Source organism: Amphiprion ocellaris, chromosome 19 (genome assembly GCF_022539595.1).
Source record: "Amphiprion ocellaris isolate individual 3 ecotype Okinawa chromosome 19, ASM2253959v1, whole genome shotgun sequence".
In the NCBI taxonomy this organism is placed as follows: domain Eukaryota; kingdom Metazoa; phylum Chordata; class Actinopteri; family Pomacentridae; genus Amphiprion; species Amphiprion ocellaris.
In genome coordinates, this window is record NC_072784.1 from 9,497,246 (window position 1) to 9,514,267 (window position 17,022).

Genomic DNA, 17,022 nt, shown 5'->3' on the forward strand with positions numbered 1-17,022 from the left:
TCTGGCTGCGTGAAGCAGAAGTGATGCTGCAGAAACACCAAAAAACATCAGTGGAAGAAAACAAACCAGATAAAGAAGAAAAATATCAATGATACAACTAAAACCATTGTTGAAGCACAATCGATCATGACCTTGATCTAGACATTCCAGCTTTATCTGCATTCCTGGGCTGAGGAGTTCCTCTATCTCCATGACAAGCTGAAGCTGTGGGGTTTGTTGTTTGATTCTTGATCAGTCCTGATGTATGAGCGCTGCTTAAATGTATACTCTGCATTTCTCCACTTTATTATATTTGAATAAAATACAAAGGACAAATGCTGTTGTACTTTGATTGCTGTATTATAGCTCATCCAGATTTCCACAACAGGCCTCAGTGAAACCAGTCAAACATTTAAAACCACCAGTGAAACAACTAAAACCACCATTTAACTACTAAAATCACCAGTTAAACATTGAAATCCACCAGTAAAATCGCTAAATCTACGAGTGAGATACTTAAAACCACCAATGAAATAACTAAACCACCAGTGAAACATCTAAAACCATCATTTAACAACTAAAACCACCAGTGAAGCATTTAAAGCCACCAGTGAAATACTTCAAACCACTAGTGAAGTACTTCAAACCACCAATGAAATAACTAAACCACCAGGGAGATTCTTAAAACCACCAGTAAAAGCTCAACAAACATAAATACAGTGATACTGATAAAGTCCTTTGTCTCCTTTGCTGTTACACTCACTGTTGATCCAAGAAGTTCATCCATGTTGTTTCCATGATTAATGACTGCAGTCCACCTGAGACAAATAAACTCCACTGATTGGACAGATTTCAGACAGACACACACCTGGATATCACCTGAACTCTCCTGGTTCATTTCTGTCTGTATTCTCAGAATTTATTCAGAGTCCATTCACAGCCTGATTTCTTCACCATGTTTTTCCTAAAAACATGGAGAACATGTTTTTTTTTCTAGTGTTGGCAGAATTTTTTATTTATTTATTTTTTATTCATGCGTTAATTTATTCCTCAGTGAAGTGCTGTGAATACTTTGTGTGTCTGGAACATGCAGAAACACTGAACCCTCGTCCGTGATGCTGCATCATCCCTGAAGCTTCACTGTCAAAACCAGGATGACGAAGACGATGCTGAACAATGCAACTGTTGTGAAATATGAATATTAATATTCCAGCACTTCTGTCTTTTCAGAAATACAACAGGACTGTGCCAGATGCTGCAGAAAACTCAATTTAAATTCTTGGTTTTCTACAAAACCTTTAAACAACATTGACAGAACATGAAACCACGAAAGCGAAGAATCATTGAAATACTGAATAATGCACACTAAAACACCACAAAAAGACAAAACAACCAAGAAATGTAACTTGCATAAGTACTGACACACAAAAGTGTCAATAACTTGAACAGTAACGCACAGAAGTATAATGATAAAATTATATATAATTTTATATTAATGCACAAAGTGTAAGAAATCTGGATATTAACACATGAAAGTGTAAAAAAACTTGAATATTAAGACACAAGAGTGTACAAAACCTGAGTTTTAATGCACAAAAGTGTAAGAAACCTGGATATTAATGCACAGAAGTGTAAGACATCTGGATATTAATGCACAAAAGTGTAAGAAACCTGGATATTAATGCACAGGAGTGTACAAAACCTGGATATTAACACACAAAAGTGTAAGAAACCTGGATATTAACACGCAGACATGAATAAGTGGGACACAGGAGATCACAGAGGCCTCCTTCCTGCCTCCTCTTCTTGTGTTTCACCTTAAAAGGTTAATTTCTGATTCACTGCAGCTCTTTACTGCAGCAGCTAATGAGGAGGCGGGGGCCAGAAAAGTTCCTATAAAATCCACTGAGCTCAGAGATCTGAGCTTCTTCTGATAAGCCTGCAGACAACATATCCAGCAACCAGCCAGCAACCATCCATCCAACCAACCAATCAACCATCCAACCAACCAACCAACCAACCATCCAACCAACCAGCAGCCAATCAGGCGTCTCCATCTTCAGGTTTGTCTTTGAGCTTGTCAGAGTTTTTACATTTTTCACAGTATTAATTCCTTCTGGGACCACTTTGGCTTAAAATAACAAAATTTAACTCACAAGTGAGTGAAAATGCAGAACAAGAAACAGCGATTCATGTCATTTACTGTCAAAACATTTTATCAACAACTCTACTTTTATGAAAGTCTTCAGGTTTATTGTACTGTTTTTTTCTATATTTTGGAAATACACATGAATTATAATGACATAATTACAAAAAGCTCAAATCAAACTCAAACAAATTTTTAATCTTTCAGAGGATATAACCTTTTGATTGCCATTTGTGAACCAAAATCATTTCTTTTTCACATCAAAATACACCATAGAATTGTTCAAACAGCTTTCCAATGCAGTTTTTAAAAACCTATTTACTGTTATTTTACAGCTTTTCCATGTTTTGTTAAATTACAGATAATATCTAGTAAAGTATTAGGAATCTGTCAATATACTATTTTATCATTGAAAAATATAAATATTCATGTATTTTTCCAGAGGTTGACTTTGTTTTTCAACTTTAAAATGAAAATTAATGCAGTAAATAATTGACCAAAAATAACAAAATTACGCATTCTGTTATTCTGCATTTATTGTTGACTGACTGATATTCACAACTTTAATTTGAGAATAAAGAGAAATGAAAGAAATTTACTTTACTGAGGTTTATTGTTCTTTATTGGGTGCAATAATGGAAATGAAAAAATAAAAAGTCATCAGAAAAGCAGAACTTTTAGATTGTTGTGATTTAATTTACATACTAACCTAGAAAATGGGCTACATATCCACAATAAGTGCTGCTGTACAAGTATTTTTTTTAATGTCTCATTTCTTCCTCAGTGTAATTTCTGTTATACAATTAATTTTGATCACGTTTTATTTTGCAGTAACTTTGCTACCATTTGTCTACTGAAGGGACTTTATAATAAGGAATTATAAATGTTTTCTATTTAAAATGCAAATTCTCATGCAACTTTATATTATATTTCTGTAGTTTAAGGGTGGTTACTGTTGCAGAAGCTTTCCTTTTAGGCTTATTCATTTATTTTTTCATTAAGCTGCAATAAATGAATAAGTAAGTTTATAATAACTATATACTGTATTTGAAGAGTTCTTTAATGTTGTTCTTTTAAATGAAGCATTTTAATGTGTTTATGCCAGCAAATTTTCACTGTTTACTTCATGAAATTGCTAAAATACAGTTGTTTAGCAGATGTTCAATGTTTTTGCAGTTTTTGAATATTGTCATTATTTTTTTATGACACCCTTCTTGTCAGATTTTCAGCTTTTTTCTTTCTTTCTTCTTTTTTTTAACCATTTTTTAATGTATTAATTTTTGTTAGATTTTTTCTGTCAACGGAGCTTTGTTACTGTGTGGTTTTACAGAGTATAAGAAAGAGTCTATAATAACATGCAGCAATTCCAACTGAACGATAAAAGAAGGAGATCAACTGTACACTTGCTCATGTATAAATGAAGTCACTCTCTGAGTTTTTAAAACATGAAATTCCTCCTGATGAACAAAGTGCAGAACTAGGCCCAGGGAGCAGCAGCAAGCAGCCATTCAAAAAATCATGATCAGCTGCTGTTTGTATGTTGGAGGATTTCTGCAGTATCTCCTGCCACCAGGAGGGGCGCTAATTTAGTAAACGCTGCTGCATTTGAGGGGAGAAACCCACCAGACCGCCAAGTGGATCAGCGGACATGCTGAAAGAATGTGGCTAATTAAGAAATTCATCAGCCTAAAGGCTAACAAACCATTTGATATAATAATAATAATAGTAATAATAATAATAATAAAAAGAAGAGGCTAATAGACTAACAGGCTAACAAGGTAATGGACTAGCAAGTTAACAGGCTAACAAACTGACAGAGCAATAAGTGAACAAATTAATAAGCTAACAGGTTACCAACATAAACAACTAACAGGCTAACATACCCACCAGCTACCATTTTAAAACGCTGAAAGGCTAACAAATGACATGACTAAACGGCTAGCAAGTTAATCTGTTTACAAGCTAACAAGCAAACAGGTTAATGCAATCAGACTAAGAGTAAGCTAATGGACTAACAAGCTAGCAGGCTGTGATTGAACAGGGTAACAAGCCAACAGACCAACAAACTAACAGGATAAACTAACAGACCAACAATCTAACAGGGTAATAAGCTAACGATCTAACAGGCTAATGGGCTAATGATATAACAGGCTAACAGGCTAGCAATCTTACAGGGTAACAGGTTAATAGACAAACAATCTAATAGAGTAACAGGCTAATAGAAAAACAATCTAACACAGTAACAGGCTAACTGACTAATGACATAAAAGGGTAACAAGCTAATAGACCAACAAGGTAACAAGCTAATGGGCTAATGATCTAACAGGATAACAAGGTAACAGCCTAATGATGTAACAGGGTCAGTATCCACACCCTTATTTATTATTAAATCATATTTGAGCCTTAGCTTGATTTAAATCGATGAGTTAAAGAACAATTCATGAATCGGAAAACTCACCATAGAGACCAAAATCACTTTTATAGCAGGCTGTAAACATGTTTATTTCTACTGTAAAGTTGGACAGTTTAAGACAGGGGACTCTTGGGATTCATTCGCTGTTGGAGCCTCAAGTGGACATTCAGTTAACTGACGGTTACTTCATGATTGGCTTCACTTTTCAGCCTTGCAGGCTGCTGCTTGTTTGTAATAAACAAGTAATTAACATTCCAGAGTTTGCGTGTTTGTGTCATTGTGTGTTGCAGGTCATGGCGTCCACTAGTTTGCTGTTCCTGCTGTTGATGTCGTCCTCCCTCTTCATCTCCACCTTCTCTCAGCCACCCCCTCGGAACCAGCTGGCCAGAGGTTCTCCACAGAAAATCAACAAAGCCAAAGAAGGTGCTAAAGCTGTGGGCAAGTTTATCCTTCAGAGCATCAGTGAACTCAGGTTCACGCTGACCCCTTTTCTGGCGTTGATTCCTGTTTGGGGACCGCTGATCAGTGCCATGGTCAACATGGGTCTGGTGGGAGTGTCAGTGATCAACAACAACGTCAATAACAAACCGATACTCGAAGCAATCATATCTGAATTAGACAGTATCAGATCCACGATGAAGGAGCATCACCTGGAGCATAAATGGGACACCTGGGCGGCCGGAGCTTACCACAAACCTGAGATGGACATTAACCTGGCCTGGGACCGTTACTTAACGCTAGCAAGATCTCTGCTGCAGGCAAGAAGTGACAGTGAAAACAAGAGACATATCAGTGAGTTTGTTAACTACTACGAAAAGTACCTGGATGCCACCAACACTTTGCGCAGGCTGCTGACAGCTAAAGGTGCGACCTTCGTTTACAACCTGGGAGACTTGTTGGCTCAACACGTTAAATGTCATGACAGGGAAATCCGAGAATACACCGTATTCATTAATCAACTTATCTGCAAGGGCAACACCATGAATCAGTTCTTCTACAAAATGAAGGGCACAGGCTCTCCAGCTAAGGATGAAGAAGCAGCTAGGATCGCATACGAAGCCGCCGACGTCATGTTCCAGGTCCAGATGGCCTGCATGGAGAACAGCGAGGACTACGTTAAAAAGGACATAGAGGCGCTCATTGACAAAACCAAAAAGCGTGATGTCCTGGCAAACGAAGTGCAAGCTTTTCTGGAGAAAACTTACGACAGGTATGACTGGATGGTGGTCGCCTACATAACCAAAAATTCAGGTCATAAAATACTTGAAACCCTGAACAAACACACCATGACAGATTTCTATACTTTTGCTCAGAGACAGGGAATTAGCGTCGCTGTAGCCAGGCAGGTGAAGGGCACTCATACCATGTTTAACAACATTGTAGAGGCCATCAGGAGATGCTTCCCAAAGCAACCTGTGTGCTACAAGGTGGCAGAGGAACTCAGAGTGTGTCGACAAGGTGTGGGTCAAGGTATTCCAGTGTCTGATGCCATCACAGCAGTTCATGCCTACACCAGCGAACCCCACGACAGCTTCAAAGCCAATAAAGCATCTTACTACGTCGACATCAGCAGAAGCCGAGGCCAGACTCCCTTCATTTATGAAGGGGACTGTCAGAAATCCAAAGGTATTCGAGGTGGCAAGTTTGCTGTTTTGATTAAAAGTAACGAAGAAATATTCAACAAACATCCCTGTGCCAAGCTCAACTGTGGAGGCAACCAAAGAGGCCGCTGTATCGAGGTGCAGGGCATCAATGTGGGGATCTGTCGCTGTAAGATGCCATTCTACGGCCGCAACTGTGAGAGCAGCTTAGTAGATTACAAGAGTTTCTTAGAGCAACAGAGTGGATTACAAGTGGTGGACCACAGGACCCGGAACAGACCTCGGTTCTGATGCACTTAGGTGTCTGAAGGCTGTTTTCCACTTCAGGAAGTTGTTTTAGGGCCATTTTGGTGTGGCTGAACCTTTCAGACTGCAAGAACTGCCCTTATCGAACCTCTATCAGGCCTGTTTAAGGTTGGACATAGCATTTGTTCTGACTGCAAGAAGTATCCCTGTAGATTCTGATGTTGAGATCCACCCTTTAGAATCTCTGTCAGGCCTTTTTTAGTGTGGCTCCCAAAACGAGCTTTTGGGAACCTTTTAACCGAACCATGTAGAAGCTCTTTCACTGCTATTTTCAGGGGCAGAAATGTGTCTCTTGCAGGTACCAACCTTTATAGTTGTGTTTCCTTCATAGAACCAGAGTTCTGTCCAGTAGCTGCTGTTTGTTCTGGTCTGTCAGAGCAGAGGTAACATGAAGCTCTTGATCCGACAGCAGAAACAGAAACAACAATTCCTCACACCTGAAACAAGTTCCTGCAGTGGAAATGTCCTGAGGTCTCCTGATATCTTTAATTTTTTTTAGCTTCATATTAATATTTCTGCAACTAATGATGTATACACTTCAGAACAGCAGCAATAGAATTAGTGTCCATGTAAGGGCGATGCAGAGACGACCTCCAAGTCCATCAACTTATAAGTTAATCAACCTTGGTTCAAAGGCACACAAAAGCTGGAACATAAATCTAAAAAAAATTTGTCTAATCTTATCGTAAATGTATATTTCTTCATCTCAGACTCCAGCAAACAGACATTTTTTAAAGTTTTTGGATATTTCCCAGACAAATAATCATTCATAAAATATTAATCGATCATGTTTAGTAAATGTGCAAATTATGCACATTTACAGCTTTGTTATTGTTTTGGGGGGTTAGACTAGAATATTTATCTGCTGTAATGGTCAGAAACATATGATTTTTAAAAGATCTCTGCAGAAAGAAGCCAAAGATCAGAATGTGGGCTCCTAGAGCCACGTGTTGATTTGGACATATAAGCAGCAGCATCGTCTGCATACAGACATATGAAGTTGATGCATTGTCAGTTCTAAGGTGGAGCTGAGCTGTAACGCAAACTGCAAAGTGAACAGAGCCTTTGTCCTCAGACTGGAGGGACCATTTACTTCACATCTAAAAACTTTATTCACTTCTGTTGCAAACTTCAGCTGAGAAAGAAAATCTGAGAGTTATTCAAAGACGTGACATCAACAAATCTGTTAGTGAATTGTATGGATGTAAAATCAGGGTGATGTGATTTCTGTAAATGCTGAACTCCTCCTTCACTATGATCTGACTGGACAGAGTTTAAACCACCAACCAGCTTTTCCTGCTTCCAGCTTCTGTCCGCATTTTGCTGAATAATAAAACTTCACTTTCACCGTCACTGCTGTGTTTGACTTATTGAGGTAAGATTAAAACAACACCAGGATCTCAAACCTTCATTAGTGCATGAAAACAAACTGATGGTAAAACACACACTGCATTGTTCAAAAAAATCATTAAAAACTCTGAAAATAGAATTAAAAAAATAAGTTTGTCATAAGTAAATACAGAATTCTTATCAGTTTCCATTACAGAATTCATCTTTTTATAATAAGATTATGTATGTTAAAAACAGTATAGAAGGTTGAAAAATGTTAAAAACAGTGGAAATCTGTACTTTCAAAGAATATTTTTATAGACGGTTCCTAAGAAGATACAAGTTTTTTCTGTATTTTTCACATTAAAAGATTATATCTGTAAAATACAATAAAATTCTTTTATTTCAAACAAATCTGGTGTGAAAGTACAAAGTATTAGAACTTTACAAGAATTCATCTTTTAACCGCACAATTACACAATTTTAAACAGTATTAGCAGGTTGTTACTGTTATAGTTTTGAATATAAAAAAAAACTAAAATGTAACAACATTTCTTGCAAATACATAAAATACAGATAGTTAAATAGTCAAACAGTTGAAGTTCATATGTTCAGTATTTATCAGTGGACCAAAATGTGATTAAAAGTATGGAATGTGGATTCACATGTTGGGTGTAAAACAATGTAAAAAAATGAAGACTGATATTTTTCAAAGGTAGATCTCTTTATTATATGCATGTGACAAATTAAAATCTAATCTAATCTCAACCCAGCAGCAGACATGATGCATCTATGGAAACAGCAGCTTCTTCAATGACGAACTTCGTCTTCAGCTAAACTGAGATAGTGACATCATTATCATTATAAACGATTAACAAACAACAATCAATTAATTGCATTCCCCATAATAGGCTTTCAAGTGTGGCTTCTCTACATCTCATACTTAGAACATTTCAAAAATAAAATGACAAACTGAGTAACAAACTAATAGGATTCCTCAAGAGAGTTGTCTTGAGATTCCTCAAACCAAATAAGAGCACATGAATCTACACTGATTTAGCATAAACTCAGAAGGGCTAAACTCACAAAATACACCAAAATAACAACTCATATTTACTGAGACATTTACTCATCATTTGCTGTCACACATGTACACACACACACACACACACACACACACACACACACACACACGCACATGTATACTTTACCAGAAGCGCTACATTACCCGGGAGTGTGCTAAACTACTAGCAACTAGCATAACATGGAGCTTCTTGCCAAAAAAATAAGATTTACTCACTTCTAGCAAGCTAAGACTGGATAATATGTAGAACACATTGATTTTACTGAACACAGTTAATGCCATTGTACAACACTTACACTTAAATGGAAACTATAGTGTTTCTTAGCACAACGCCGTCGAGCCTCTCGGCATTGAACCAGCACTCATTAACCTTAATACACGCCTCAAAACACTTGTTTACATCACATAAACACTTAACACTGTACTCACATAGTTGATACGGTACCAAAATAAAGCTAGAAAAGCTACGTTTTGCTTTACCTGTGGATGAACAGAGAGAGGACCAAGTTAGCGTCTTCCTCAGGCCTCATGCATTCATTTCTGGGCTACATGGGCAGAGCTTACAGATATAGTCTCTCTGATGGATCCACAACAGAACCAGATCACCACCTACTGCTGAAAAAGTGGAATTGACCTCAACATACTGTTAAAGCAGTTCAGTTAAAAATAAAAATTAGAAGGGGTGTCTGTTCAAATAATAACCTTTAAATACGGCATTTCCAACCGACTACATTGGTCGTTAAAAAACTCCATAAAAGACTAAAACATCCAGCTGTAAATCACAGACAACATGGAGAAGCTCAGCATTTCCTCTGCAACAGGACCAGCAGGGGGCGCTCACGGCACTCAGTCCCAGTGGGAAATCCACAGCAACACATCAGAAACTAATCCAAGCCCAGAATCAAGAGGATTCATGAAGCCAAATCAGCTGAATGTTTGTTTGAGGATCTCCAGGTGGTTCATCTTCATCCAAACGCTTCTTCACATCTGAACATGTGACTTTGTCTTGGACAACTTTGAGTCATTTTAGAGAAATGATTCTGAAAACTTTTAGGAAATGCTACAGTTCATTTGTTTATTCAGCTCTTCTAAATACATTTTGGTGTGTAGGAAAACATTTCAGTCAATTAGGATAAATCATTATGTGTTGTATGTATTTTTAATCGTTCTGAACAATTCTGAGAAATGTCAGATTGTTTTAAATCATTTTGGACAAATATTTGTCATTGTGGACAATTTTCAAGTAATTTAGAACAAGTTTTGAGTCACAATTTTGAGGTTTTTTTGGGAAAACTGGCCAGTTTTTGTCATATCTGACAAATTCTTGAGTCATTTTGGACAATTTTTTTCCTTTCTTGTAATTTTGGACAAGTGTGAGTCAAATCAATTCATCACCAGAAGCTCCATCCATTTTCCTCTGGTTATCTGGTTTCAGGTCAGAGGAGCAACATTTAAACGTGTTAGAAATAAATTTAAAGTGACTGGATCACGTTTGTTCTTCAATCAGTGATGTTTTTTATTCCTCCCTCTTTTTGATTTGTCTTTTGTCTTCCTCTTTTTTCCTGATTGTCTTGATCCTTTTCCTACCTTCTTCTTCTTCTTCGCTTGACAGTGGCCTCACACTGAATAAAATGGTGTAATGATCTGATATTCTTTCGCCTGAGACATAGAGATTAGAGATTTTGATGTTTCTGCTGATGACCAGATCCAGAGTGTGACCTGAGTAATACGTCGGCTCCTCTACATGTTGAAGTAAACCATTGTTCTCTAAGAATTCTATAAACCTCCTCACAGGTTTTTTGGTTTGAACATCGACCCAGATGTTGAAATCTCCAGTCACAAGGATGCTGTTGTAGTTGGAAAAATTATTCAGGAGCCTCTTAAGCTCCTCCAGGAACCTGGTAACATTGTATCTTGGTCGGCGGTACAGAGTGATGGTCAGGATGGGTTGGTTCCATGTTTCATGGTGTATCGATGCGACAACATATTCAAAGGACGTGTTTGAGCTTGAAGAAGTTTGTTTAGCCTTCAACTTCAACTTCCCTAAGGACAGGACGGCTACTCCTCCTCCTGGAGTCTCCCTGGCTTGTTGTTCAAACTGGAAGTCTGGAAAAGATCGTCTCAGGATGTCGTCTCCAGTGTCGGGTCGCAACCACGTCTCTGTCAGGAACAAGACCTGCAGCTTGTACTTTTTTATGAGGGCTGAGATTGGGAGTAGTTTGTTCATAATGGAGCGAGCATTGAGCAGCCCCATCCTCAAGAATCTGGAAAGTTTTTTGATGATCTTCTTATTACTGCTGTCTTCGTCACTGTCGTTTTCTTCATCTGTCCGACTGCCGTCTTCATCCTCACTGTCACTCTTCTTACCTCCTGGATCGCCCCCTCCTGGTTGTTGGCCTCCAGGCTTTTCACTTCGTCCACTTCCTTGTTCCTTCCTGCTGCTCCGCTCACATCGACCACCTTCTTGATAGTTCTCGTCTGTTTGACGACGTTGATGAGCCTCATTGTTTCCATGTGAATCGTCGGCTGAGCTGTTTGACTGGACAGTCACAACAAAAAAAACCTTTGCCTTTCTTTTCTTTTTCTTTTCCTTTTCCTCTTGCTCTTGTTGATATTTTGCCATCTCATCCAACATCTTCCTGTGAGGAAAACCAGTGAAGGTACAGTTAGCATGATTGAAGCTATCAGTGGTATTTTTCACTGAAATCTGTCTGATTTCTAGCCACCACAGTGGTAATTTAGGAGATTTAGGAGCATGGATGTAGATTATTGCAAAAAGTAGGTATAGTTCTGAACAAATTTAAAGTAATTTGGGACAAGATTTTCATCATTTGGAATGCATTTTGAGTCAATTTAGGACATTTTTACTACTTTGGAGAAACTTTAAGTCGTAAACAGTTGTTTTATTTTGTATGATTTTTTTTGGTCACATTCACTCAATTTTGTTTGTCATCTTTCAAGATGTTGCTGTTTCTGATTGGATGTGAGGAGGTTTGATTACATTTCACAGAAAACTTACTTGATGCTGTCCAGCTGTTTCCTTAGAGTCTGGGTGGCCTTTCGGATACTGTTGGCCGTGTCTCTCAGTGATTGGCTGGCTTCGGTCACGTGATTCTTCTTGATCATATCTGTCCAGTTGTCAATTGCTTCCTGAAGCGCAAACACCATTCCAACAGCTCCTCCCACGACCTGATGATTGATAGAAATGGATCAACACAAGGTTTAGCTTCATCATTATCAGACTGCCTCAAGTCAAACACATGTACATTTATCAAAATGATCCCTCATTTTAGTTCTGTTAACTGTTAGCAAGAGCTTGTTTACAGATTCATTCCTGCAAATAGTTGCAAACAGTTCTTCAAACAACCCCTAAAGGTGCCCTGAAGAACCATCACACAATGATTCCTTTAGGAACCATAAATGGTGCTCCGAGATTCAACAATAAGCCAGAGCCTGACTGAGAGGCTGAGAAGTGTGATACCCTGACAAATGGAGCCCACCATTCGGTCCCCCTTTTTTAAAATAGGAACTACCACCCCAGTCCAGAATGATCACGCAGCACTGGAGTCGGCTCATTGACTGAAGTCAGTCAATACAGTCCAACAATGTCTAGAACCTTCAGCATCCCAGGTCAAACCTCGTTTAGACCTGGCACTTCGTCACCGAGGAGCTTCTTAACTATCTTGGCAACCTCTACATGGATATGAGCAAGACTTCCTCTGAGTCTTTAGGCTCTACTTCCTCCAAAGAGAACAGAAAAATATTTCCAATGATGCCACCTTGAGATTTTCCAAAAACTGTGATGTACATTTGTCACTATTTTCTGATGTTTTATCAACCATGATTCATCCAGAATGAAAATGATGGTTAGTTGCAGCTGTAATTTAATACCATTGCCTGCCATCAAACCAAAGAACTCTAATAAATATGAAGAACCTTTTAAAAGAACCACATAATGAAGAACCATCACCGAAATAAAGAGGTTCATTAGTTAGTAATTCTGAGGAATCAATTAACAAATGTTATTTTAGAATCTTACCTTGGCGCCTCCTTTCAGGGCAGTTTTAAAGGCGGTTGTGGACATTTGTTTGACCAGTTGTTTAACTCCTTCAGCAAACAACAGCTGAAATTCTTTCCCACTAAGTTGAAATGTGAAAAATGATAAAACACCAGCAACTCCAAACATAGCTTGAGATGCGAGTATGTCGTTGACCCCTGACCGTCTTGGTCTTCCATTCAGAAAGATTTCTGGCTTGTCATTAAAGAAGCCAATGCTGACTTCACCCTTCACTCCACTTCTTCTCGCCATTGAAGTCAGGATTTTAGATGTGATGTGTCGATCCAGTTCATCAGGATCTGCAGAGGGATTTTCTGCCTTCGCCTCGGCCCTCAGTTTGTCAAACAGCTGCTGGATTTCAGCTGCAGTTTTGTTGCTTTTCTCTTCTATTTTCTTCGCCTCTTTCATGGTGTCGCTGGATAAGAAGTTCTCTGTGATTTTAGCAGCCACTGACACTGTGATGCCAACGCCTGTATAAGCAGCTCCCGCCATCCCTAAAAATGGAGCAGCAGCTCCGCCGGTGAACAGTGTTGCCAAACCAGCGCCAATCACACATGCTGCTCCAAGCACCGCTACAGAGCTGCCAACACATTCACCAGCGTTGCATTTCTCTCTGAGAGACTCCAACTCTCTGGCCAGTTTAATCAGCTGGTCTGCACAGCGCTCCCTCTTCTCGATCCAGCTGAAGATCAGCGGCAGCAGCTGGTCAGCGGTGCTCATGATGGAGGCTTCCATGTCCTCTGGATCCTCCTGCCTCAAAGAACAGCAGCAGCCTGGAAGGATGAAGGCAGAGAAACCATCAGCCAACATCTGGACTGTTGTCAAAGTATGCTTTTGTTTAATTTGAGACTGATTTCAAACTTTGTTCCATACATGTGTAGGATGTGTTTGAAAGTTAGCTGTGAAGTACTTATGGACTCCTTTTTAACTAGTTTCAAGGTTGCTCTTTGATTGGATTTGGGCTGTTTTCAACATTAGTTTTAAATTTTAAACCTGGTTCTAAACTTTGTTTAAGTCTTGATTTTAGACGGGGTTTTGGACTCATTACTCCGCCAAGGAACGCAGCGGAGTAATGTGATGATTGGCGTACGTTTGTCCGTCTGTTAGTCTATTCGTCTGCACGCAACATTACTCAAAAACGAAATAACGGATTTGGATGAAATTTTCAGGGAAGGTCAAAAATGGAAGCAGAGTTGGGACACTGTTCCAACACTGCTGTCACAATTAAGACACAACAGGTCAAAGCTGAAAACACTTTTGCCAATGAAATGCACACTATAAAACCTGCATTAGCTGTTCAGAATGCAATCTGTTGTTAAGGTCAGCAGATGGTAAAGATGGTGCATCAAGTAAACTGTTTCAGGTTTATTGTGGTTTACTTTACATGGTATGTAAATGTTGTTTGTCACTTCAGTGACATGTCTTTACTGGAACAATACAAGCAGTCAGAAATGTTCTGAGAATACTGTAAAAAATCTAATGCATAATTCTGGTTCACAAGTGCCAGTAAAATTACAGAAAGTGTACATGACTGAATTTTTCTGTGCTTTGTGTGTGTTTGCTCCAGAGAGTTTTTCAGTTGGATTCTGATGATACACATGAATACATCTACGTGGATGAGGCTGGTTTCAACCTGGCCAAGAGGAGGAGAAGAGGGAGAAACATCATTGGACAACAGGCTATAGTCAACGTCCAGGTCAGCGTGGGGCAACATAACCCTCTGTGCTGCAATAAACAATCTGGGAGTAATTCACCGTCATACAGTTCTGGACCCATAGAACACCCAGCATTTGTTGACTTTCCTAGATGGACTTAGAGGGTCGACTGACATGGATGTAGCAGGACGTTTGGTAAGAAGACACGGTTTTTGTTGTTGTCTAGGACAATGTTAGTTTTCTTAGAGGACTATTGATTCAGGAATTGTTCAGTATGAACCCTCAGGTTATTGTGGTTTTTCTGCTGCCATATTCTCCCTTTCTGAATCCTATAGAAGAATTCTTGTCTACATGGAGGTGGAAGGTATATGAGCAGCAGCCATACTTTGGGAAAATCTCTTGCCATCAGTGGTCTTGGCATGTGGTGATGTTTCTGTTGATGCATGTCAGGGATGGATCAGACACACTAGGTCCTTCTTTCCAGAGAAAACATAGCTTGTGATGTTGATGAGGTCCTGAGGTCTGACCAGGCTGAAAGAATTGATCCAGACGTGGTGTAAATATCTGCATACTGTACTGTGTACAATACAGTGCTGTATTTTCTGTCTAACATTATTTTTATTTTGTAATGTACAGTCAGGCACTGCAATGACTCCCTCTGAGTCATTTATAGGATGCATTTGTGTTTAAGTTGTCATTTTTGAGGACTGTATCATTTTTTTATACTTCATGTGAAAACACAGTGTGTTGTATTTAGCAGTGCAGTGTCCTACTTTTACTTCGTGTGTCTTAATTTTGAAAACAAAATTCAGATTTTGATAGTAAAGTGCGCTTTTGACACAAGTGTGGAGTGCTTTGTGAATTGTGTTCAAATAAAAAAAAATAGTGTGCAGTGTGTTGGGAAATGTGTGCTATTTTTCAGGAACAGTGTCTTATCAGTTGAGAAAAACTGCAACACATGTCTCAGGTCAGATACTACAATGTCTATGAATGTGAGAAAATATTCCCAAAGGACAGAGCTGACAGAAACTCCGCTGCAGCAGATCAATGAGCGCTTCTAAGACTTCCACTCCATGCAGCTCTGACTTGCATTATTCAGTGAGCAACACGCAGAGCTGCAGCTGGAACTGCGAACTACAGTCGGACCCCCTCTTCTCTCTCACAGAGGAATGAGAAGAGGATTTCATTCTGGAGAATGCTACCCGAGTCCCGCTCTGTGAGAGCAGCTTTTCAACTATGAAGCACATTAAATCAAAAGACAGAAACAGGCTGACATGTGAAACTCTATTCAAGCTCATGCAAACTGGAAGCATAAAAATTGCCATTCAGAATATTGCAGCAGAGGAGGCCACAGGTATCTCATTAGGTCACATGTTGCTGAGTCAGGCGTAGGTGAGGCAGCGTCTTTTCAGGACCTTACTTGAAACGTCATGTGGAATAGGAGGGTTGTGTAAAAACAGCTCAAATTAAGCCATTTCCAGACATAAATGTTAGTAGTTGCACTTTGGAGTTCTGCTCTTTATTCTTAATTGTTATTGCACTTTTTTTTCATAGAATACAAATACATTGCTGCCAAATTAGGTTCACAGGGATGATTTAGATTTTCAATAAATCTTTAATAAATTATCCTTTAAAAAACACATTTTTTGTTTTGTGGGTTAGCTATTATTAAATAAATATAAATATTAAGTGGATAATCTGTAACATTTAAGTGTGAGAAATGTGCAAAAATAGAAGATTTCTGTAAATACGGTTTCATGGCACTGTAAACATACAACTTTTTAAAAATAGAGAAAGATGGAGAAAGAAGCAATGTTAATGAGTGAACTTGATGAAGGTGCAGCTAGAATCAGATCAAACTTACAGCAGTGATGATATGAATCCAGCAGCAGCACTGATCAGGATGAAGAATCCACTGAGTGACCAGAGCAGCTCGTATTTATAGACTCACTGAGCAGCTGATGGATCTGCACAACAAACTAAATAAAGCAACACAAAGTGGGATCTCAGCCAGCGGTCAGCAGGACGTTTTCTGTCCAGTTAGTCCTGAACCCACTTTCTTCTCCTACTCTGTTTCTAAAGCTCATAGTAGTGAAAGTGTGAAGTGTTTGCAGCTGACAGGAACAGCAGTGAGAACTGCACATACAAATTGTTACTGATTTCTTCGAAACCAGCGTCTTGCCTTCACAGTTGTTTGTTGAACCACCTCTGCTGTCCTATGGACTGAATCAGAACAGGTGGTTCATATGTGCAGACTCACTGAGTCCCAGCAGCTGCTGTGTCTGCAAAACAAACTAAATAAAGCAACAGAAAGTGAAAATAAGAAGTAAAATAACTGAGGTGCTCTCACTGATTCCTGTAAACCAGCAGTTTATTCTAACAGGCTTCCTCCTCCCTCCTCCTTTTTCCACTATTCACTGTATTAGCAGGAAAACCTGAAATGGTTCTTTGA

At 38.9% G+C, this 17,022-nt stretch overlaps 2 protein-coding genes across 2 annotated transcripts; one reads left to right on the forward strand and one right to left on the reverse strand.

The window, feature by feature from the left end:
• Positions 1-1,907: 1,907 nt before the first annotated feature.
• Positions 1,908-7,798, forward strand: LOC111563051 (uncharacterized). The gene is made up of 2 exons (XM_023261940.3): positions 1,908-2,042; positions 4,829-7,798. The coding sequence occupies exon 2, from the start codon at positions 4,832-4,834 to the stop codon at positions 6,428-6,430; it is 1,599 nt and encodes a 532-aa protein (XP_023117708.2). The 5' UTR covers positions 1,908-2,042; positions 4,829-4,831; the 3' UTR covers positions 6,431-7,798.
• A 687-nt stretch (positions 7,799-8,485) lies between these two features.
• On the reverse strand, positions 8,486-16,519 carry LOC118469723 (uncharacterized). Its single transcript, XM_035944294.2, has 4 exons — positions 16,435-16,519; positions 12,898-13,688; positions 11,878-12,047; positions 8,486-11,497 (listed from the first exon to the last, which is right to left on the reverse strand). Exons 2-4 carry the CDS (start codon positions 13,648-13,650, stop codon positions 10,375-10,377), a joined length of 2,046 nt encoding a protein of 681 aa, XP_035800187.2. The 5' UTR covers positions 13,651-13,688; positions 16,435-16,519; the 3' UTR covers positions 8,486-10,374.
• Between the last annotated feature and the right edge of the window lie 503 nt (positions 16,520-17,022).